At 43.7% G+C, this 25,103-nt stretch overlaps 1 protein-coding gene, 1 long non-coding RNA gene and 3 pseudogenes across 2 annotated transcripts; 1 reads left to right on the top strand and 4 right to left on the bottom strand.

The window, feature by feature from the left end:
• Nucleotides 1–796: 796 nt before the first annotated feature.
• On the bottom strand, nt 797–3,541 carry LOC108531033 (zinc transporter 5 pseudogene; annotated as a pseudogene).
• LOC108531077 (ATP-dependent Clp protease ATP-binding subunit clpX-like, mitochondrial) lies at nt 3,387–6,117 on the top strand (annotated as a pseudogene).
• A 10,690-nt stretch (nt 6,118–16,807) lies between these two features.
• Nucleotides 16,808–18,022, bottom strand: LOC108531081 (uncharacterized). Its single transcript, XR_001886057.1, has 3 exons — nt 17,967–18,022; nt 17,398–17,439; nt 16,808–16,844 (listed from the first exon to the last, which is right to left on the bottom strand). It is a non-coding gene; the product is annotated as an uncharacterized LOC108531081 (long non-coding RNA).
• Nucleotides 18,023–18,530: 508 nt separating this feature from the next.
• IGFL3 (IGF like family member 3) lies at nt 18,531–19,458 on the bottom strand. The gene is given in 4 exon segments (XM_017874332.1): nt 18,531–18,694; nt 18,697–18,882; nt 18,993–19,046; nt 19,350–19,458. Coding segments are annotated over 4 exon segments (414 nt in total). The 5' UTR covers nt 19,375–19,458; the 3' UTR covers nt 18,531–18,545.
• A 4,046-nt stretch (nt 19,459–23,504) lies between these two features.
• On the bottom strand, nt 23,505–24,457 carry LOC108531079 (putative elongation factor 1-alpha-like 3; annotated as a pseudogene).
• Nucleotides 24,458–25,103: the final 646 nt, after the last annotated feature.

The raw sequence follows: 25,103 nt of genomic DNA, 5'->3' as shown, positions 1-25,103 counted from the left end.
TGTCAGAGATTGGTTTCAGGGTAAACTAGTGACCCTGTTTTCCAATGAGAAAGGGAAAAAGCTATGGGGCTTAAGAAAAAGACTGAGAATCTCTTTGGATCTCTGGACACTGCTGTGTTTGGATGTGATACCAAAACTGTTCCATCTGTGTGCCAGGAGCCTGGAGGCGAAACAAGTACAGTCAGGACCACAAAGCAGAGATGAACACAAGCTGGGACCTTGAGGACATGGATGAGCAGCTGAATCAAGCAGCCCTGAAACATGTTTGACTTTAGAACTTTCAAATATGTTAGAGAACAGATTTTCTGATAGCTTAAGCCTGGGGAGCAGGAGTGGGAGTAGACAGCCTGTCACTGTGATTGCTGCCAATGGCTGAAAGTGATTTGGAAGAATCATCACATTCTGGATGTAATGTAATGTTTTGGTTTGGTTTTTACAAATCTGCTATCAGATTGATGATGTGGCTCATACTTAGTGATGGTGTCAAGGAAATACAGTACATTAGAGCTGCTGCTCAGAGTGGAAAGGTGCATTTTAGGGAAGACGTCAATTCCTTCAAAACACTTGTAAGTTAGTTTTAATACTAATTGAAATACAAATGGAATTTTCTTGGAAAAAAGAAAAAGTCGATTAATAAATTGAGAGAGAATTTCTATTTGGGTGCACTCATAGGAGAAAAATCCCCATTGCATTCCATCTTTTCATCAGGGCAGCAATAAATATCGTGACTAAAACACAGCAGTCATAGAGTGTGTGAAATACATCTGAGATGAGACCCAGACTGCTGGTCAACACATCATAGAATGATTCTACAGAGGCAAAAAGCATTCCGTCCTCTCTTAGAGGGAGATGAAAAGACCTTGGTAGACAAAATGAAGACCTAGCACTCACTACTACTCCTCCAGACAGGATGTGTTCTGCACTTTCCTGGTATGCCGTTTTGTTCATAGCAGTTTTGTTCAGACTGTTGTTGGATGTATTCAAAAATTTCCAAAGCACTAACAAAAATGGGAAAGGATCAATCGTGGGGACATTTGGAAACTTCCATTTTGACTGAACAAATGGAATCCATGTAATCCAGGATTACGACAAAGAAGATGAGCATTGTGGAAGGCATAAAGAGAGAAAACCAAGATTTATCTTTAATCTCAGTTGTCACAGGAAAGATAATGACCCATGGGCACAAGAGAAGCGGGAAATAAGATGGGATAAAGCTTGAAGACTTTTGGCTCCACTGATGTCTATAGAGAGCTTTCTGGGAGCTGTATGAAAACCAACTTTACACCACAAAGCCAAGACTAGCAATAATATTCCATGCTTGTTATCTGCCATGCCTAAGAAGGCAATGGTCGTGTAAAGCATGTAAGTTAGAGCCCTGGACTATCCTAATTAAATAGGATGTTCAGCCGTTTTTGCCTTGAGATCATCTCTGTCAAAAAGCAGCAACAAATAGATGACAGCAATAATGAAGAAAGCAGTCCCCTGTATTGAAGTTCTGCTCTGTGTTACAAAAAGAGCTTGGTTTATGGCTATATTTCTCAGAGACGAGAGACAAAATATACAGACAATGGCCAGACCACATATAAAAACAGAACTCTGACCCATGCCCTACAGCAACCTGCCTAGGAAATCAACCCACTTTTCTACAATAAACAGCCCAGGAAGCCACTTGCTGTAAGTCACACTTGTAGGAAGTCAGACTATCTCTAGTAACAATCCAGGAAACTAAACAATAACTCCAGTAACAATCAGCTCCAAATGGCCAGGACTTGATTAATAACTGACAGCTTCCCAAATTTTTGTTCCTGTTTTTAACTTAGGAGCAACCTAGGAAAGCCAAATATGTACCCTAAACCAATCCCATAGGATGTCATACATCTAGTTAGCTATCCTCAGCTTCCCCATGCCAACAGCCTCGAATCAGGGAACATGTGAAAAAAAGGATGATACCTTTTCCACTATAAAGCTTTCCTACTCCTCGGCTGGTCTTTGAGTCTCTCCCAAAATGGAAGTGATGGTGGCTGACTTACTTGTTGTAGAATAGATAGCCTTTGCTTTCTCATTTGGTTAGTCTTTATTTTCACGGAAGTTATTGGTGAACTCCATTTATTAAAGTCATGGGTGCTGATATGGTTTGGCTCTGTTTCCCCACCCAAATCTTACCTTGAATTACTGCATGTGTTAGGGAGGGATCTGATGGGAGGTGATTGGATCATGGGGGCAGTTTCCCTCATGCTTTTCTCATGATAGTGAGTGAGTTCTCACGAGATCTGATGGTTAAAAAGTGTGGCACTTTCTCCCTCTCTCTCGCCTGCCACCATGTAAGACATGCCTTGGTTCCCCTTCATCTTCTGCCATGATTGTAAATTTCCAGAGACCTTCCCAGCCAAGCAGAACTGTGAGCCAATTAAACCTCTTTTCTTTATAAATTACCCAGCCTCAGGCAGCTCTTCATAGCAGTGTGAAAACTGACTAATACAAGTGCTTTTTGAAAATGCAGATTCCTGGACTCCCCACAGATTTACGGAATCAAAATCTTTGGGAGTGAGGCCCAGGAATTTGCATTTTCATCCATAGCCCTAGTGGCTCTCATGCATACTAATATTGAGGACTAGTGTCCTAGAATATTTGGCGATTGTCTTTCTCTGACTTTTGTATCACAACTATGTTATGTGTATGAAATACCTAACTATCTCCACTTGTGTGTTTCAAAAGGTCCTTTTGCCTACAGGAGCAGGCTAAATCTCGTGACATTCCCCACATTCAATCCTCACCCAGAATTCCTGAGCTCTGGGGAAGGTGCCATCTCCAGCCTGGTTTGCAAGCCAGAAACACAGGCTCTCTCTTACAGGGAAAATGAAAATACATTTTCAAAATGTGAATAACCCCCAAAATGTCAGGTAAGGCACATAAAATGAAAATCGGGCAGCTTCAGTAGAGAACACAAGACAAAATGAAATGCGACAAATCACTGGAAACGTTGAGGGAAGTAGCAGTTCTGGGTCAGGGGAGGCAGAAACAGCTACAACTTGGGAGCTGTGGCCAGTGTGTTCTCTGAGAGGTAGCTATGCAGACCCAAGCTATCAACCAACCCCAGAAGCCTCTGAGGGGATGAGTCTGGTAATGCAGCCTGACTCTGGTGACTCAGCCTGAGTGGGAGCAGTTTCACTCCCCAACTCTCTGTGTAATCTAATCTTGTGTTTGCAGCCAATACCTAGCCAATACAGAACATTAATGTCTGGGAGGAGGCCAGCTGCTCTTGACACGCAAAGTTCAGATTATTTTCAAGCTTCAAGAAGGGAACCAGCGACAGGGATGAACGAATGAGTAGAGCCACTCACCAGCAAAAAGTGTTGGAATTTTTTCTACACCACTCCAGCCCCTCATTGCAGTGTTGCTGTAGAGAACCGATGTCCCCAGTTCTGCCCATCTCAGGCATACTCCAGGAGGCTCCCTGGCTGACAGCTTCCTTTCTCTGCCACTTGTGTGAAGGAGCTGCCACTCTCTGTTCTCAGGTCTTGGTGACTGAGGATGGGTCCATTTTTCCTTTTGTTGATGTTGTAAGTGGGACTGGTAATTCTATTTTTGGATTGTTCATTTCCCAATCTTTTAAGACATACCAAAGGATTTTCTCCGCGAGTGTGAGCTTACAGAAAAGAGCTCTCATTGTCTTTCTGGCAACACCACCAGATAATATTGATAATGCATTGCTGGCAATATCTACCTGTGGTTTTCTGTAAAAAGTGCTATGAGTTTGAGGACATTTACATAATAGTCTGACTGGGAAATCCTAGATTTTAGTAATTAAAAAAATAAATCACAAGGAGGGGTTGGGTGTCTACTCTGGTGAGTAGACAGCTGTGGGGCACAGAAGCGCGAAGGCCTGGCTGCCCGGCAGGTGAACTCTGCACGGGGTCTAGGGCCCGCGGAAGGGTTCGGAACCGAGTCAGCGAGCCTTGCGAGCAGGATTCACACCGCTGAGACCCGGAGGTCCTCCGGGGGCGAAGCCCTGGCCTAGGCCCCGCGGAAATGCCCAGCTGCGGTGCTTGTACTTGCGGCGCGGCTGCCGCCCGCTCATCACCTCCTCACTCGCCTCCGCGCAGAGAGGTATTTCTGGTGGTCGCATTGATATACCGGTTTTAGGAAGGCTTGGGACATTTGAAACTCAGATTCTGCGAAGAGCTCCTCTTAGATCCTTTACAGAAACACCAGCATACTTTGCCTCAAAAGGTGGGATAAGTAAAGATGGTTCTGGAAATGGAAATAAGAAATCAGCAAGTGAGGGAAGTAGTAAGAAATCAGGCCCTGGGAATTCTGGGAAAGGTGGAAACCAGCTGTGCTGTCCTAAATGTGGCGACTTGTGCACACATATAGAGACCTTTGTGTCATCCACCCGTTTTGTCAAGTGTGAAAAATGTCATTTTTTTTGTTGTGCTATCTGAAGCAGACTTAAAGAAAAGCATAATTAAAGAACCTGAATCAGCAGCAAAAGCTGTAAAACTGGCATTCCAACAGAAACCACCACCTCCCCCAAGAAGATTTATAACTACCTCGACAAGTATGTTGGCCAGTCATTTGCTAAGAAGGTGCTTTCAGTTGCTGTGTACAATCATTATAAGAGAACATATAATAATATCCCAGCTAATCTGAGACAGCAAGCAGAGGTTGAGAAGCAGACATCATTATCACCAAGAGAGTTAGAAATAAGAAGACGGGAGGATGAGTACAGATTTACAAAATTGCTTCAGATTGCTGGAATTAGCCCACATGGTAATGCTTTAGGAGCATCAGTGCAGCAACAGGTAAATCAACAAATACCACAGGAAAAATGAGGAGGTGAAGTATTGGATTCTTCTCATGATGACAGAAAATTTGAAAAAAGTAATATTTTGCTGCTTGGACCAACTGGGTCAGGTAAAACTCTGCTGGCACAAACCCTAGCTAAATGCCTTGATGTCCCTTTTGCTATCTGTGACTGTACAACTTTGACTCAGGCTGGATGCGTGACTCAGGCTGGATACATAGGCGAGGATTTTGAATCTGTGATTGCCAAACTACTCCAAGATGCCAATTACAATGTGGAAAAAGCACAACAAGGAATTGTCTTTCTGGATGAAGTCGATAAGATTGGCAGTGTGCGAGGCATTCATCAGTTACGAGATGTAGGTGGAGAAGGCATTCAGCAAGGCTTATTAAAACTACTAGAAGGCACCATAGTCAATGTTCCAGAAAAGAATTCCCGAAAGCTCCGTGGAGAAACAGTACAAGGTGATGCAACAAACATCCTGTTTGTTGCATCTGGTGCTTTCAGTGGTTTAGACAGAACCATCAGCAGGAGGAAAAATGAAAAGTATCTTGGATTTGGAACACCATCTAATCTGGGAAAAGGCCAAAGGGCTGCAGCTGCTGCAGACCTTGCTAATAAAGTGGGGTATCAAATACTCACCAAGACATTGAAGAAAAAGATCGGTTATTGCATCGTGTGGAAGCCAGAGGTCTGATTGAGTTTGGCATGATTCCTGAGTTTGTGGGATGGTTGCCTGTGGTGGTTCCATTGCATAGCCTAGATGAGAAAACACTTGTACAAATACTAACTGAGCCATGAAATGCTGTTATTCCTCAGTACCAGGCCTTATTTAGCATGGGTAAGTGTGAACTGCATGTTACTGAGGGTGCTTTGAAAGCTATAGCCAGATTGGCACTAGAACGAAAAACAGGTGCACGAGGCCTTCGGTCCATAATGGAAAAACTGTTACTAGAACCAATGTTTGAAGGTCCCTAATTCTGATATCGTATGTGTGGAGGTTGACAAAGAAGCAGTAGAAGGAAAAAAGGAACCAGGATACATCCAGCCTTCAACAAAAGAATCCTCTGAAGAGGAGTATGACTCTGGAGTTGAAGAAGGCTGGCCCCGCCAAGCAGATGCTACAAACAGCTAAACTGTCATATTGCTGTCCTGTATATACAGCTTTTCCTTCTTTTGTTTAGGATCATAACTGTCTCTACAGTCTGATATTAAAGGCATTGGATCTATCTTGGATATCATACATGGTCAGAGAAGCCTTTAGGATAAGAATCAGATCATATATATTATTGTAACATCACATTGATTTTACAGAGGACGTTATATGGACTTTAATGACACAGTGTTTAGAGATAAAATGTACATTATTTTGGTTCAGGCTTTTAAAAACACTATGCTTTAACAAAATTCTTAGGAATTCTTTTAAGCAATGCAGGTATTGCAATAACTGTAGATGTTACAATAATGTTACTCCACAAATAGGAAAATAAATTCTTTAAAATTGAATATTGAGAAAAAAAAAATACATCGCTTTGCCTCTAGCAAATAAGAACAATGTCTCTTTGCTGATTCAGCTATATTGAATCTTTCCAAAGCATTTGCTTCAGTTAAAGCAAGTTTCAATTAGTATTATTCTAATTAGAACAATTTTTAAATTTTTACAGATGAGGTTTCACTGTGTGGCACAGGCTGATCTCAAACTTCTGGCCTCAGGGAATCCTCCTACCTCAGCCTCCCGGGTTGTGGGGATTACATGTGCAGGCCACCGAAACGGGCCAGTTAGTATTTTTTTAATGGACAAATTATAATTGTGCGCATTTATCTGATACAATGTGATGCTTTAATTCATGTAACGGAGTTCTGGGAAAGGCATACCAACCCACAGTGGTACCTGTGGGGAAAGATTAAATCAAGCTAATTAACATGCCAATTACCTTGCTTATATTTTTAGTTTTAATAGAGACAGTAAATCTTTTCACACTTGAATTTAACTTATATTAAATTATTTATATTAGACAACTTACACAAATTAAATTAATTAACTTGTTTATCTTATATTAAATTAGGCAATTATAATAACTAGTAAAAATTTTATATACTGGTTTGGCATAAACTTAATTGGTTGGAGTAAAAGTAGGCAAGGATTCGATTTTAAAATGAAGCCTTAAAATCTTGAGCTTTATTTTGACGATTTTTTTCTCGTTATGTAAGGTACTTTATTATTTATTTTAAAAGTAAGTTTAAGCTTTAATTGAGCTAAGCTTATTCAGTAAGTTTTTTCAGTATACCTGGAGAATAAAGGTTAATTGAGGCTGCAGTTAGGAAGTTTTCTCTCTTTTTAAATTTTTATATTTTGTAGATATGAGGTGTCGCTATGTTGCCCAGGCTGGTCTTGAACTCTTGGCCTCAAGTGATCATTTTACTTTTGTCTCTCAAAGTGCTAGGATTACAGGTGTGAGTCATTGCAGCAGGCCAAGAAGAATTCTCTTAAAAGTCATTTTTTAAAATCTGATTGAATTGGTAGTTTTCAATCCCTTCTTTTTTGTTGTTTTGTTGTTGTTGTTGTTGTTTGTTTGCTTGATTTTTTTAGAGACAGAGTTTGTGCTGTCACCCAGGCAAAAGTGCAGTGGTATAACCATAGCTCACTGCAGCCTCAAACTCCTGGGCCCAAGGGATCCTCCCACCTCAGCCTGTCAAGTAGCTGGGATTACATGCATGTGCCATCATGCCTGGCTAGTATATACAAAAAAAAATCGTAGAGACAAGATTCTCACTCTGTTGCTCAGGCTGGTCTCAAACTCAGGGCTCAAGTGATTCTCCATCCCTGGACTCCCAAAGTGCTGGGATTACGGGCATGAGCCATTGTGCCCAACCCCAATCCTTTCTGTTACCAACTTTAGGTTTACGAATGTGTCCTATTCAGCTATGTGACACACACATACACGCATACACACTGACACACACACACACACACCCTGTATAGTTTCCAGGTTGTTTTTTGTTTTAATAGAGATGGAATCTCATTATATTGCCCAGGCTGGCCTGGAACTTTTGGGCTCAAGTGATTCTCCCACCTCAGCCTCCTGAGTAGTTGGGACTACAGGCATGAGCCACAGCACTTGGCTTTCCAGGTATCACATTGACACTAGGAGGTCTCCTATCTTCCTTGAGTGGCATAGCCCAGGAAGTTACACCACGCTATTGTTCTCACACGGGCAGATTTCTGCAGTCAAGAAAATTAGATCTTCACAGGGACATAGGCAGTGTAAAAATTCTACCACTGATGGACAATCTGACAATTCCTGCTGCTGGTGTTGGTTCTGAGGTCCAGTTTAGCTCCTAGAACTTCATCTGTCTCCTTATGCCTATCATTCTCCTGTTAGCAGATTCACCACCCACATCAAACTTCTAACTTTTGCTATCTCCTTCCTGGAGCTTGTAATCCCAAGCAAGATTTGTCTTAAAAATGTTCGCATTTTGGGCCAGGCGCAGTGGCTTATGCTTGTAATCGCAGCACTTTGGGAGGCTGAGGCAGGTGGATCACCTGAAGTCACGAGTTCAAGACCAGACTGACTAACATGGTGAAACCCTGTCTCTACTAAAAGTACAAAAATGAGTGGGGTGTGGTGGTGGGTGTCTGTAATCCCAGCTACTTGGGAGGCTGAGGCAGGAGAATCACTTGAACCTGTGAGGTGGAGGTTGCAGTGAGCTGAGATCGCGCCACTGCACTCCAGCCTGGGCAACAAGAATGAAACTCTGTCTCAAAAAAAAAAATTTTTTTTTTCATTTCTAGTCAAGATTTAAAACATTCAGTTTGTGTGGGAGAATTGTGTTACCGTTGATTTTTTGTGGTTTCCTAATTCTGCCTTTCAAACAAACACTGTATTATCTAAGAAGCACAGGCATGTGTAAACATCTTCGTGCATAAGTATTGCATAAGACCTAAAATTGAGGCCCAACATTATATGTTCATCCTTGATAGCTGGGGACATTGGGAGGGCCTTACAAGTCTGAACTACAAAGTATCCCCTTCACTCTGCTCCTGTGATAAGGTCTCTTAGCCAAACAACCCTCCCTATCAAGGAGACTGGTTACAGTTCTTGTTTATCTTGTTTATTCCTGAATAGCTGGTTTCAGTTCCCTGCCAGACCCTGAACTCACTCAAGCAGCCCAGTCACATTCATTCTGTGAATCCATTCGTTCCTTTTTTTTTTTTTGGAGACGGAGTCTCGTTCTGTTGCCAGGTTGAAGTGCACTGGCATGATCTCGGCTCACTGTAGCCTCTACCTCCCAGGTTCAAGTGATTCTTCTGCCTCAGCCTCCCAAGTAGCTGGGACTACAGGCACGTGCCACCATGGCCAGCTAATTTTTTTGTATTTTAGTAGAGACGGGGTTTCACCACGTTGGCCAGGATGGCCTCGATCTCTTGACCTCGTGATCCACCTGCCTCGGCCTCCCAGAGTGCTGGGATCACAGGTGTGGGTCACCGCGCCCGGACTACCATCCGTTCATTTTAAAATGGATCTTGCTTGGGACTACAGGCCCCAGAATAGCACTTCCTCCTGCAGGAACCAGGGACCACCTCACTCTCTTGACACTACGGAGCCTGCCTTCCGTAGCCCCTGCTTGTTGGGTGCTCCTAAATGCAACCTTTGTGGCCATACTTAGCAATGCAGTGTCCTCCCTCAGGCTGTGAGCATAGGTGGGGCTAATAATTTACTGATGATTTCATCCACCCAGAATTAACGTCCTGTGTTTTGCCATCCCCACAGTCCTAGGGTGGGAATCCTTTTCTTATAAACAAGGTAAACAGGAGGCAATTAAAACAATAAAAAAAAATTTAAAGGAAAGTTTAGTGTTCATAAATGTGTTTAATATTAAACCACCGATAGTCTAGAAGCAGCCTTTTAAACTTCTGTAATTTGGAATAGACTTTGGAGCAGCCTTTTAAACTTCTGTAATTTGGAATAGACTTTGGAGCAGCCTTTTAAACTTCTGTAATTTGGAAGTTCTGTGATTTGGAATAGACTTTGGAGATGAATCATAATGGCTGAATAGATGCAGGTAGGTGTCCTCCACAGAGAAAACCAGAATAGCAAGTAGATACTCACATTTCAAACAAATGGTCTGGGAGAGAATGCTGGGGTTCACCAGAGAAGAGATGGGAAGCACCAGAAGTTAGCAGAGGGTTCGAGGCAGCTTGCCCGCCTGGGATTGACTGAGCTGGGAGAGACTCCTGGATGTGGGGAAGCAATAAGAGAGACAGCCCCTGGGCTCCACACTCCCAAACGGGCTTTTAGAGTCTTGGCTGTGGGAGAAACACCGGACTCACTAGGGCCTCAGGCCTGACATACAAAGCTGCCTAAAGATGTTGCTCCAGAAAGGGAACCCACATGCACTCCCACAGGCATCTGAACCCTGGGCAGCCTCAGATGGGCACTATTTTGAGCCCAGACATCAGGTATCTACGGACAGCTGCTGCCACTGTGCTGCTGCAAGAAGGCAGAAGGGAGACCAGGCACTCCCAGGCACCCCTGGGAGGGTCACTGCCGCCCTGCCCAAGGCTGCAGTTGAGACTTAGACGTGAGCAGACTGCATTCCCCATAGCTTCTTGCCCATGCTGCTTGCCTGGGAGGGACCTCAGCCTCTCTGGTTGCAGGCCCAAGGTGCAGTTTGCATAGTTGAAGTTCAGGCTGTGCCCCACCCTTGGCCTCAGTTAGAGTTGACTTGGCTGCAGCTGTGGCCCGGTTTAGGAGGGACAGGGAGTCCAGGCTCTCCTATACATACTCAGGATAATACGCAACACCCTGCTGTGGGATGATGCTTTTCTGGAAGGGGTCTCTGTCTTGTCTGGTCACAAGCCCACAGCTGGCACCATTTTAAGAGTTTAACACTTGGCTGTGCCCCACCCTCCAGGTGAGTTTGAGGTGATGTGTTCCACACCCTGCTGGCAGAGGAACAGGGTAGACCAAGCTCTCTTACCAAACAGGGTAGTCCAAGCTCTCCAGGGTACACCACACATAGGACAATGACCACTGCAGTGCTACAAGTGACTGTGGGACTGGGGACAACCCTGCCAACTGATCGCATCTTCTTATAACACCAACATGGAGGGCTTGAGTCCCAGTGAGCTGCTTCCCCACTGCTACTGCTATCTCCCGTGCCACACCAGCTGTCCAGGGGCCTGAGAACCTGCCCACACACCGGGACCATCGTTCCCACTGCTAGCTTCTAAGCCAGACATCTGGAGGCCCAAGAATCAGCCCCCTAGAACCCACTAACTTGAGCCAGGGTATGTGGCTCTGGGGCCTAAAACAGTCACTCTGATCCCACTGCTGCCACTACTGCGGCCAAAGACTGGCTCAGTTGACGTCCAAGTCCCCAGTTAAACTTTACTACAACCTTAACTAATAGCTGTAGCTTAAGCCACTGNTTTGGAGACGGAGTCTCGTTCTGTTGCCAGGTTGAAGTGCACTGGCATGATCTCGGCTCACTGTAGCCTCTACCTCCCAGGTTCAAGTGATTCTTCTGCCTCAGCCTCCCAAGTAGCTGGGACTACAGGCACGTGCCACCATGGCCAGCTAATTTTTTTGTATTTTTAGTAGAGACGGGGTTTCACCACGTTGGCCAGGATGGCCTCGATCTCTTGACCTCGTGATCCACCTGCCTCGGCCTCCCAGAGTGCTGGGATCACAGGTGTGGGTCACCGCGCCCGGACTACCATCCGTTCATTTTTAAAATGGATCTTGCTTGGGACTACAGGCCCCAGAATAGCACTTCCTCCTGCAGGAACCAGGGACCACCTCACTCTCTTGACACTACGGAGCCTGCCTTCCGTAGCCCCTGCTTGTTGGGTGCTCCTAAATGCAACCTTTGTGGCCATACTTAGCAATGCAGTGTCCTCCCTCAGGCTGTGAGCATAGGTGGGGCTAATAATTTACTGATGATTTCATCCACCCAGAATTAACGTCCTGTGTTTTGCCATCCCCACAGTCCTAGGGTGGGAATCCTTTTCTTATAAACAAGGTAAACAGGAGGCAATTAAAACAATAAAAAAAAATTTAAAGGAAAGTTTAGTGTTCATAAATGTGTTTAATATTAAACCACCGATAGTCTAGAAGCAGCCTTTTAAACTTCTGTAATTTGGAATAGACTTTGGAGCAGCCTTTTAAACTTCTGTAATTTGGAATAGACTTTGGAGCAGCCTTTTAAACTTCTGTAATTTGGAAGTTCTGTGATTTGGAATAGACTTTGGAGATGAATCATAATGGCTGAATAGATGCAGGTAGGTGTCCTCCACAGAGAAAACCAGAATAGCAAGTAGATACTCACATTTCAAACAAATGGTCTGGGAGAGAATGCTGGGGTTCACCAGAGAAGAGATGGGAAGCACCAGAAGTTAGCAGAGGGTTCGAGGCAGCTTGCCCGCCTGGGATTGACTGAGCTGGGAGAGACTCCTGGATGTGGGGAAGCAATAAGAGAGACAGCCCCTGGGCTCCACACTCCCAAACGGGCTTTTAGAGTCTTGGCTGTGGGAGAAACACCGGACTCACTAGGGCCTCAGGCCTGACATACAAAGCTGCCTAAAGATGTTGCTCCAGAAAGGGAACCCACATGCACTCCCACAGGCATCTGAACCCTGGGCAGCCTCAGATGGGCACTATTTTGAGCCCAGACATCAGGTATCTACGGACAGCTGCTGCCACTGTGCTGCTGCAAGAAGGCAGAAGGGAGACCAGGCACTCCCAGGCACCCCTGGGAGGGTCACTGCCGCCCTGCCCAAGGCTGCAGTTGAGACTTAGACGTGAGCAGACTGCATTCCCCATAGCTTCTTGCCCATGCTGCTTGCCTGGGAGGGACCTCAGCCTCTCTGGTTGCAGGCCCAAGGTGCAGTTTGCATAGTTGAAGTTCAGGCTGTGCCCCACCCTTGGCCTCAGTTAGAGTTGACTTGGCTGCAGCTGTGGCCCGGTTTAGGAGGGACAGGGAGTCCAGGCTCTCCTATACATACTCAGGATAATACGCAACACCCTGCTGTGGGATGATGCTTTTCTGGAAGGGGTCTCTGTCTTGTCTGGTCACAAGCCCACAGCTGGCACCATTTTAAGAGTTTAACACTTGGCTGTGCCCCACCCTCCAGGTGAGTTTGAGGTGATGTGTTCCACACCCTGCTGGCAGAGGAACAGGGTAGACCAAGCTCTCTTACCAAACAGGGTAGTCCAAGCTCTCCAGGGTACACCACACATAGGACAATGACCACTGCAGTGCTACAAGTGACTGTGGGACTGGGGACAACCCTGCCAACTGATCGCATCTTCTTATAACACCAACATGGAGGGCTTGAGTCCCAGTGAGCTGCTTCCCCACTGCTACTGCTATCTCCCGTGCCACACCAGCTGTCCAGGGGCCTGAGAACCTGCCCACACACCGGGACCATCGTTCCCACTGCTAGCTTCTAAGCCAGACATCTGGAGGCCCAAGAATCAGCCCCTAGAACCCACTAACTTGAGCCAGGGTATGTGGCTCTGGGGCCTAAAACAGTCACTCTGATCCCACTGCTGCCACTACTGCGGCCAAAGACTGGCTCAGTTGACGTCCAAGTCCCCAGTTAAACTTTACTACAACCTTAACTAATAGCTGTAGCTTAAGCCACTGAGGAAATCACAGATACCACTGACCCTGAATACTGCCAGAGAAGTCATACAAAGACCACTCTACTGCAGGTCAACCGGGATAATTTCCCTAACCCCTTCATGAGACTTGTGACGGGTACTCAAAATACCTGTAGCGCTCAATTGCTCACCAGTGGGTGGGGTGGGGTGGGGGTGGAGCATGCTGGCAACGGGATGCAGGAGCCAGGGCAGGCGTGTTTTGGGCACTGGGAGGAGCACAACTCTGTACTGGCCCTGCGGCAGCATCTGGGGAATGCTCACAACCCATGAAGTCTCAGAGGGAGTGTCACAGTCAGTGCTCTTTTGGCTCTGCCATCCACGAATGGCTTAGGTGTTTAACAGCTCGGTGTGACAGCCCTGTGTATCCTGAGCTCCTGTTCAGTGTCCAGGAAGAATCAGGTTGCATGAACGAATTGAAGATAGTAAATGTGGGGAATTTTATTGCTGATGAAGGTGGCTCTCAGTGGAAAGGGGAGCTGGAAAGGGGATGAAACAGGAAGGTATTCTTCCCCCGAAGTCTGGCCATCCCCAGCTGGGCTCCTCTCCAAAGCTATGCCATCAAGCCATCCCTCTGAAGTCAAGTTGTTTCTTTCCGAAGTTCAACTGTAGTCTCCGATGTCCAGCTGCTTCTCCTCTTCTCCCCTTCTCTGCTCTCTGCCAGTGGAGCCTGGGGATTTTATGGGTACAGGACAGGGGCAGGGGTGGCGGGGCAGGCCAGGGGTGGTTTTGGAAAAGGCAGCATTTGAACAGGAAAACAGGGATGTAAAGTTCCCCCCATGGGCTGTGGTTCCAGCCTTGAGGGTGGGTCTCTTACCAGGGACCCTGCCCTTTTGTGCCTAGAATTTTCCTGCCTCCTGTTCCTATCACAGTGCCCCAAATCAAAGTGTCTTAACAACGTACATCCTCAGGAAAAAATTTTCCCCTACAAAAGCAATTTTAACAAACTGGAACAAGTGACTTGGCTGCTACACCCAATGTGTAGATATCAACAGAAGGACACAGTCACCATGAAAAAGCAGGAAGATGTGACACCACATGAAAGATCATAACAGTTGTCCAGCAGTAGATCCCAATAACAAAGAATTCCTCAAAATGCCAGATAAAGAATTAAAAATATGAATCTTAAAGAAAATGCAATACAATAGAAATCTGAAAACCAACACAAAGAAATCAGAAATTCGGTTTGGGATATGAATGAGAAATTTACCAAGAAGATACAGATATCATAAACTTCTATAATTTGGCTACTGCACAGCACGATGCATATAGTAAAGAAAATGTATGTTTCAAAATTATTAAGAGAGTACGTTTCAAGTGTTCTTACCACAGAAAAATGCCAAATATTGAAGGTAATAGATATGTTAATTTCCTTGAGTTTAATTATTCCACCTTGAATTCATCAATCATGCTGCATCCCATAAACACAACTATAATTTGTCAATTTAAAATTAAAAATTAAAAAAATAAGAGGTTTATTTTACTTTTATTTTATTTTATTTTAGTTTTTTTTTTTTTGAGACGGAGTCTCACTCTGTCGCCCGGGCTGGAGGGCAGTGGCCGGATCTCAGCTCACTGCAAGCTCCGCCTCCCGGGCTCACGCCATTCTCCTGCCTCAGCCTCCCGAGTAGCTGGGACTACAGGCGCCTGCCACCTCGCCCGGCTAGTTTTTTGTATTTTTTAGTAGAGACCGGGTTTCACCGTGTTAGCCAGGATGGTCTTGATCTCCTGACCGCGTGATCCGCCCGTCTCGGCCTCCCAAAGTGCTAGGATTACAGACTTGAGCCACCGCGCCCAGCCTACTTTTATTTTTTAAATAAAATTTTTAAAATTCACATCCAATTTATAGCCCTTTTAAAATATATTTGCGTTTGAAGATACATTTTTCAGTGCTTAGAAAGTTCCAGGCACCATAGTGGTGCCTCACTCCCATAGTCCCAGCACTTTGGGTCAAGGCAGGCAAATTTCTTGAGCTCAGGGGTTTGAAACCAGTCTGGGTAACAGGTGAAATCGTGTCTTTCCAAAAAAAAATAAATAACTAAAGTTAGCCAGATGTGGTGGCATGTGCCATGTGCATGTAGTGCCAGCTGCTCAGGAGACTGAGGTAGGAAGATCACTTGAGCCCAGGAGGTTGAGGCTGCAGTGAGCCGAGATCATGCCACTGTACTCCAGCTTGGGTGACAAAGTGAGATCCTGTCTTGAAAAAAAAAAAAAAAGAAGAAGAAGAAAAGAAAATTTCCAAGATTTTCCTCCCAACTGCTCACTCTAACACTCATAGCCTGAACATCTTCCCAAGATGCATCTCAACAACTCACTGAGATGAGTATTATTTCCTCTCAGCTGTGAAGAAAGAAAAATTGAGGAATTATGAGACAAAGACAAGGAGAAGAGAGGAAAGATTTCAGAATTAGACAGAGATAAAACAATGGTGTCGCAGGTGACGACTATCTAGGGTTGGTGTCACGTGGGTAGTAAAAAGAATTCACCAAGACAGTTGTAGGTAAAGAAAGGCAGATTTTTTTAGCAAAAGTAGAAAAATATGTTGCAAGAAAGCAAAGGCAAAACAGCAAGTGGGGAGCTGACTGCAAAGAGACAAAGGCTTGCTGGGGATTTTATAGGATGGTGCTTGTGCTGGAGAGAGCTACTTACAGTACTGATAATGGCAAGGTTGCAGTGAGCTGATTTGCATTTTCTTTTTTTTTTTAATGAAATTTAACTTGGCTTTTACTGCATTTTAAAGTAGAAAATGTAAAACAAACACAACATAGTATTTCAATGCTGTACCTTTATGCAAATGACTTCATCTATCTTTTTAAAACATGCTGTGATATAGCTAATGCTAAAACTGGCACAGCTTCACTTTCTTCTTTTTCTCTGTACTGAAAGCTGCAGAATTCCAAAAGAATTCTGTTTTGTTTTTTCTAAGACCACCAGAGCGGGTACAAAAGAACCAGCGACTAGGCAAGGGTAGGAGCAAAACTGCAAGTTTATTTTGGTCACCTAGCTTCAAGGGAAGAAGGTGGGTAGGGAGAGGTCTGTTGGCCCCGACAAAAGAGGCCCCCAGAGTCACCCGTACAGCTCTCGGACGGAGTTCCAACAGTCCCGACCGCAGTGGGGAAGCTGGGAAGTCCGCGCGTGGCCATCCTCCAGAGCGGCGGGAGGGCGATAGGTGGGGCACGGGCGTGTCCGGGGGCGTTCCACAGGTGCGACCGGGTAAATCTTGCTCTCTTCAGATTGACATCACCTGGCGCATGCCTAGTTGGTCTGCACCTTCCCGGGTTGCCGGCTGGATTTTCGCGCACGCGGGAAAAGTTGGGGGGATGAAGAACCCGGAAGTGCGCCATCTTGCCTCCGTTCATCCAAACAAATTCCACCTTTAATTCCAAAGCAATTTGGTTGAAGCCCTCAAAATAAAAAGTATACATCCACTTCCACTGCCCTGACTTTCCCCACATTGTTAATTGTGAGCCTCTGTGCCATGTTAGTAGATTAGGCAGGCTATATATAATTTGTACAAAACGTCTTTAGCCAGGGTAAGGCTTTAGAAACTACCTTAAAAAGAAACTTGTCAAAATATTTTTGATATTTAGGACAAATACTAAATATTATAATTTTCTCCCAGCACATCTGTTTACACAGCCCAATTAGCTAGGTGACCCTGTTAAAGATCGGCTTATGGAATGACTAGGTGAAGTCATTTCCTGAGCCAAAAGATACAGATAATAAATGTTAATAATAGCAGCAGACTAAAAAATTCCTTTTTGTTGTTTTCCATAGTCAACAGTTTTAGCAAAAGAACTTTAGAAAATGACAGATGTTTTTGGTAAAGTTAGTGCCTGAAAAGAGTTTAATAAAGAACATCCAAGGCCTGATGCTATTTTTCTGAATGTAACTTTTAGTTACTTTCTGTAAGTTACATTCAGTTACCGTCAGACATCTTACTGATGCATGGAAAAATGCCCCAGAAACCTGCAATGGTTTACATACATTTTACATTACATGTATTACCTCTTAAAACCCCCAACAGAATAAAGTCTTAGCAAACACAAATTTTAATTTCTGAACACCCTTCCAGTAAGATTGTAAAGGTGGGAGGAAGGGGAGGAAGGACTTGTTTTTTGTATTCCTAGTCTACTTGATTAAAATTTAATCTTCCAAGGGTTTGTTTAGCTCGCTATCCAGGCTGCTAGGGTTACGATGAACATTATTACTTTTTTCCAGGGTAAAAAAATGACATTTGAAAGTAATGTAAATGCTGTGACATGATTTTCCCAAGCATGACCTCATCTTGAAACATTAGAATACTTAAGAATTCTAAAGATTGGTATACCACGGCTGCACCAGATTTTTTAATTATTCCAACAGCTACAGGAAGTTTTTTATAGTTTTTTAATTTTATGAAATTAAAGCTGAAGAAAATAACTGATTCAGAAACCATAATAAAAGGAGAAATATTTAGCCAGAGATATCAGTTCTTCCTGAAAAGGATATCTTACCTCCTCTCATTGCAGTTTTGTCAAGGTATCTTAACTGATTTCAGATAGAATTAAAATTCACCTTAAAACAGAAACAAACAAAAGGACTACTTAAACTGACATTAACTAATAAAATATGCTCAAATTTACTGACAGAGTTATGGGCACTTCGTACAATACTTAGACTCTACCAGTTGTAAGTAAAATAAGGAAAAAATTATAATTACAAAGCCAGTCTTTCCCCTCGGGGAAACCAAAATCCACTTTTGACCAATTGTTCCCTGCATATACATATACTGTACATTATTATAAGCTTCTTCAGAGAAGCAAAACATCTTTGTCTTCCCGACACTGGATTATTTAGCATGTTAGTTTTTTACATCAGGAAGGCAACTGCATGACTTGCATTTTCTACCAGCTAAGGATCTGGTGATAGCTGGGTGCAAGAAGGTTGTGAGTTATTTATGCAGGAGGGCTATTTGTCCTGGACCATGAAGAAAGGCAGACTTACAGCTTATCTGCTTCTTCTTTTGCTTTCCCCTGCTCCCACCAGGCTGACTCTTTTGCCCTTATTAGAACTCCACAAACAGGAGTTCCTCTTCAAGCCCTCTGTATCCCTGATCCCTCCGTCATACCTTTAGTTAAGAGCAAGGTAGGGGCCTTTACCCGATAACAGCTCCGGGAGATGGGAGATGAGTGACACTGAGACTTTGTGCCCAGAACCTTCAGCTTCACAAGAAACTTCTGCTGGGGCCAAAGGACTCGGGACAGCAGAGCTCAAAGCAGGGCCAGAAGGTGCAGTTGGAGCCACAGCGACGGGTCTGCTCTAAGGACAAGATGGCGTCATCGTAACAGCACTGCTCCGAAGGGTTGTAGATCTTGTTCCCACACCTGGGCGCCGGCTGGCACAGCCATGGTCCTGAGTCAACAGGAGCATCTGGGGCAGACATTGATGGTGTGCATCCAAGGAAGAACAGATACTCAATTCCCAGTCTCTTTTCCCAACGTCACCTCTTCCCTTCTCATTCTTCCCTGTCCTGTCCTTACCTGTAGTTCCTTTTGAACACTGGGAGAGGAAGACTGTTATCGCCCAGACAAGAACTAAGGGAGAAAGAGAAAAGGTTGAACATGGAGCTGAGAATGTGACAAGTATGGAAACAAACAAATAAACGAACAGGGGTTAAGGTGGTTTAAAGGTGGAGATTATCACTTGGGGCTAAATCTGTATGGGATCCTGTTCAGGCAGGCTCTGAGCAGCACGCTCGTCACGCTTTGAGATAACTAGGAGGGAGGGCACAGGAGGCTGGAATAATGTTAGGGATAAAGGGGAATGAATTGGGTTGAGGTTTGGGAGCTGCACTGGGGATGGGATGAGATGATATTTGGATTTGGGGTCCTACTTACCCAAGATGCAGCATCGTGGCATCATGCTTCCAAAGAGGCTCTAGGAGAACTAAAGGAGAGTGGTAAAAGGCTGGAATTTATGGATACAGGCTAAATGGGCTTGTCTGTTACCCTGGTAAGTTTACTGATTGGACAGTTGCTGATCATGCCACCTGCAGTCTCCCAAGCACACTCCTTGAAAGTAACCAAAGTCTCCCAAGCACATTCCTTAGTTTCTTTTTTTTTTTTTTTTTGAATTTCACAATAATTTTTTTTTTCTTTGTAAGTAGAATTATTAGAAAACATTGGGTTTTAATGGATTTTTTTTTTTTTATTATACTTTAAGTTCTAGGGTACATGTGCATAACGTGCAGGTCCTTAGTTTCTTTAAGGAGGAGACTGGGTGGTGTAAGGGACCAGAGAGCTGAATATTGCAGGGTGACTAATTGCATTCTCCATACTATTCCAGAACTCAGGGTGAATGAACGTAGGTTGGTCCTACTCCAAGTTAGGCTTCTAAGAGTTTTCGGACTCTGGCATTGATGAGGAGAGAGTGCCCAACTAAGCTCCAATCAGAGAGTACTTCAGCCACTTCTCCATCTGGTTTCACATCCTTCCCTTCCTAATGCTTGCTTCTTCTATATTCCCCAAGCACGATGTCTCTGGAAATGTCAAGGGGACCCTTTCTGAAGCCACTTTGTTTTTTGCTCTGGAGTCATTAGAGTTGTCACCTGCTCTAGCAGATGAGCCATGGCTCTGGAAACTCCAATAAGCGGGGTGGGGGTGGAGAATAGCAATGGCCCAAATCTCCTGGTGTGCTTGGTGCAAGGATTCAGAGACTTCCAGCATCTTAGTTACATGGTCAGGGAAAGTACTAAACACCTGCTTTTCATAATCATATTATATTAGTGGCCAATGATATGTGATGTAGTACTTAGATGTGTGTAGTACTTAGGTGTGCAGACAGAGGGAAGGGAAGGGCAGGGCAAACTGAGGCCTACCAGGCAAGTGCCAGCTAGGGAAGGGCTTGGACAAGTTCAAATAATCCCAAAGCTGTGGAAAGGACCTCAGCCTTCATGGGTGTGTGATGATTCCATCAGAAAATGTCTAAGGATTGGTCAGACTTTCCATCCTCCACTTGCTGGCACAGCATAGGGACGAGTTTATCCAGCCTGTACCATAGCCTTTGAAATGGTTCTCCTTTTCTGAGCTTCATTCTTAGCTTCCTGTACATGTGCGGAGGTGTGGGGTTTGGTTTGGATGTACAAGGCTGCTTTTCCCTACCCCGGAACCTAAGAAGGCCAACAATGTGAAGATTCCTAGTGAGCCCAGGCTATCAGCTTGTTTACTACCAAATGTTAAAAAGAAACATTCGAGTTTGATTAGGTAAAAAACAAAGGACAAATAATAATATCTTTAATATACAATTATCATTCTTATTCCAGAGGAAATTTCAGCTTGACTATTGGGCATTGGGAAGTTAATGTGTACTTAATTTTTCATCTTACAGGAGTGGCAAGGGGCAACTTGAAGGGATAATTTTTAATGCATTTTATGATGATAATCATTTAGAGAAATTATCCTTAATGTTGTATCTCATTAACACTAAGGTGTCATTGTTTTACACCTTAGTGTAAACAACACTGTTGTTTTACAACTCTAAGATGCAATCTCATCACTTAGAATGTTTATACTTATTAACAGAGCTTCTTGCAACATGTTGAGACGTAGACTTTTAGAAGGCAAATAGAAAAATAAAAATATATGGGAAATAAATGTGTTAAAGATTTCTTAAAATGTCTCCACATTTAGAGACTGCCTCCTGTGAATCATCTTTCAACCCCAGATTGATTCCTGTGCTTTCTTACACAACATCGTTCTCAGTTCTACCAACAGCACTGGTCATGCAGAGTTTGGTTTTATTCTAAGCTGCTGACACCCATGCTGCAAGTTATCATTGAACTGGTGACACTAGCCCCTTCTTTCTTTGAATTGTCTTTCATTGACTCCTAGAGATTTTGACAACTCCTTCTGCCTTTTTTTTTTATTATTATTATACTTTATGTTCTAGGGTACATGTGCACAACGTGCAGGTTTGTTACATATGTATACATGGACCATGTTGTTTTCCTTGTGCTAGGCAATCCTTTTGTGCCTGTCTCGAAAACAAAATGTGATACTCTTCATCCCTTTGTCTTCTTGTGCCCCATAAAGCACTTGGTTATTGATTTGCAAGAAAATATGTACCTGGGTTTATTCCTAAAACAATGAGTATGTGCTTCATTAACAGTAAATTTACTTCATGGTCTTCTATTAATTCTGCACACACAACACACAAGCCAAATCATGGTGTTTTCTGATATTTAAAATGACAATTACACTCAACACATGAAACATAAGCAATCCACACAACTTAATTGAAGTGTCAAGAATATTAACCTGAAGACTTAGTTTGTCCCTGTACAAGCGGCAGCAGCTATGTCACTCTGCTTGTCTGACAGCTATTGCAAGACCTTATTGATGATAAGTTGCATCACTAGTTCAAGGATATGGGAATGTAGACTATATATGTACATCTCTGAGTGGAGGAGAGTCATTTTAATTTGAAACTTAGTATTTATGAGGATCAGATGAAGTCACACTTGAAAAAGCTCCCAGCACAGTAGCTGGCATGTGTCAAGCTATTAGTGTTTTCTCTTCTCAACTGTGCTTTCTTAAGAAAGCTGCAAAACAGGCTGGCACAGTGGCTCACACCTGTAATCCTGGCACTTTGGGAGGCTGAGGCAGGAGAATAGCTTAAAGCCAGAAGTCCAAGACCAGCCTGGGCAACAAAGTGAGACCCTGTCTGTGCCAGAAAACAAAAATAAAATTAGTTGGGCATGGTGGCGCATGCCTGCATTCCCAGCTACTTGGAAGGCTGAGGTGGGAGGATCACTTCAGCCCAGGAGTTTGAGGCTGCGGTGAGCTGTGATGGCACCACTGTAATCCAACCTGGGTGACTGAGTGAGATGCTGTTGAAAGGAAAGAAGAAGGAAGGAAGGAGAAGAAGAGAATAAGAAAGAAAGAGCAAAATATACACATCTTGTTCCATGAACTATTGACAATTTAGGTCATAGGCAATCATCCTTAGTCTAAATTTTCTTGAAGGAAGAAATAACTTTCTGGCACTAAGTTTCAACATAATTTAGGTACTGGACAATTTTTGTTGATTTAATGAAAATTATCAATCCTCCTCCTAGAAAATTGTTCTTAAACGGATGTATAGGTAGATAGGTAAGATGTATAGGTAGGTAGGTAGGTAGGTAGGTAGGTAGGTAGGTAGGTAGGTAGATAGATAGATAGATAGATAGGTAGGTAGATAGATAGATAGATAGATAGATAGATAGATGGATGATGGATGGGTGGTTGGATGATAGATGTTAGATTGATAGACGACAGACAGACTGCATGCAATTTCCTTTTTTAGTCACTAATTTTACTTTTTTAAAATGTTAAATATTTACTTTTAATTTTTTCATAAGTTATTGGGGTACAGGTGGTATTTGGTTACATGAGTAAGTTCTTTAGTGGTGATTTGTGAGATTTTCGTGCACCCATCACCCGAGCAGTATACACTGCACCCTATTTGTAGTCTTTTATCCCTCACCCCCTCCCAACATTCCCCCTAGGTTCCCAACGTCCATTGTATCATTCTTATGCCTTTGCATCCTCACAGCTTAGCTCCCCCATATTGGTGAGAAGATATGATGTTTGGTTTTCCATTCCTGAGTTACTTCACTCAGAATAGTTTTCTCCAATCTCATCTAGGTTGTTGCAAATGCTGTTAAATCATTACTTTTTTTATGACTGAGCAGTATTCCATTGTATATATATATACATGCCACAGTTTCTTTTTTTTTCTCATTAAACTTTTTAAATGGGTCTTAAAATTCTGTGATAAATTTTTGGTCAAGCTGTTTCCATTACAAAGTACTGATTTAAAAAACTAATAACTTAAAACTGCCACACGCAAAAAAGAAAACCAAAGTGGTCCACAAAACATTCTCCTTTCCTTCTGAAGGTTTTATGATCCATTGTTACCCCTAACCAGTCTTTTATTACTAAAGTTAAATGGCCAATTGAAACAAACAGTTCTCAGACCATTCTTCCACCACTGATTAAGACCGGGGTGGCAGGTATTAGGGATAATATTCATTTACCCTTCTGAGCTTTCTGGGCAGGCTTGGTGAGCTTGCCAGCTCCAGCAGCCTTCTTGTCCACTGCTTTGATGACACCCATGGCAACTCTGTCTCATATCATGAACAGCAAAGCGACCCAGAAGTGGATAGTCCTAGAAGCTCTCAACACACATAGATTTGCCAGGAACCACATCAACGATGGCAGCATCACCAGACTTCAAGAATTTAGGGCCATCTTCCAGCTTTTTACCAGAATGGCGATCAATCTTTTCCTTCAGCTCAGCAAACTTGCATGCAGTATGAGCCATGTGGCAATCCAGTACAGGGGCATAGCCAGTGCTGATTTGGCCTGGATGGTTCAGGATAATCACCTGAGTGGTGAAGCCAGCTGCTTCTATTGGTGGGTCGTTTTTTGCTGTCACCAGCAATGTTGCCAAGATGAACATCCTTGACAGATGCGTTCTTGACATTGAAGCCCACATTGTCCCCAGGAAGAACTTCACTCAAAGTTTCGTGGTGCATTTCAACAGATTTTACTTCAGCTGTAACATTGACGGGAGCAAAGGTGACCACCATACCAGGTTTCAGAACACCAGTCTTCACTCAGCCAACAGGAACAGTACCAGTACCGCCAATTTTGTAGACATCCTGGAGAGGCAGGTGCAAGGGCTTGTCAGTTGGATGAGCTGGTGTCAGCTGGATGCAGTCCGGAGCCTCAAGCAGTGTGGTTCCACTGGCATTGCCATCCTTACAGGTGACTTTCCATCCCTTGAACCAAGGCATGTTAGCACTTGGCTCCAGCATGCTGTCACCATTCCAACCAGAAATTGGCACAAATGCGATGGGGTTGTACCCAATTTTCTTAATATAAGTGCTGACTTCCTTAACAATTTCCTCATAGTTCTTCTGGGTGTAGGGTGGCTAGGTAGAATCCATTTTGTTAACACCAACAATTAGTTGTTTCACACCCAGTGTGGAAGCCAGCAGGGCATGCTCTCAGGTCTGCCTATTCTTGGAGATACCAGCTTCAAATTCACCAACACCAACAACAACAATCAGGACAGCACGGTCAGCCTGAGATGTCCCTGTAACCACGTTTTTGGTGAAGTCTCTGTGTCCTGAGGCATCAATGTCCAATGACAACAATGTTAAGATGAGTCTTTTCCTTTCCCATTTTGGCTTTTAGGGGTGTTCTGGTGGCAAAGCCATTGCAAAAAAGTACCACAGTTTCTTTATCCACTCGTTGACTGATGGTTATTTGGGTTGGTTCCACGATTTTGCAGTTGGAATTGTGCTGCTATAAACATGCATGTGTGAGTATCTTTTTCATATAATGACTTCTTTTCCTCTGGGTAGACACCCAGTAGTGGGATTGCTGGGTCAAATGGTGGTTCTACTTTTAGTTCTTTAAGGAGTCTCCACACTGTTTTCCATAGTGGCTGTACTAGTTTACATTCTCACCAGCAGTGTAGAAGTGTTCTCTGATCACTGCATCCATGCCAACATCTACTGTTTTTTGATTTTTTGATTATGGCCATTCTTGCAGGAGTAAGGTGGTATCGCATTGTGGTTTTGATTTGCATTTCCCTGATCATTA

The sequence above is a fragment of the Rhinopithecus bieti genome, unplaced genomic scaffold, assembly GCF_001698545.2.
Source record: "Rhinopithecus bieti isolate Rb0 unplaced genomic scaffold, ASM169854v2 scaffold_7888, whole genome shotgun sequence".
Lineage (NCBI taxonomy): Eukaryota > Metazoa > Chordata > Mammalia > Primates > Cercopithecidae > Rhinopithecus > Rhinopithecus bieti.
Note: the sequence above shows the minus strand (reverse complement) of the source record. Positions and strands in the feature narration are given on the sequence as shown.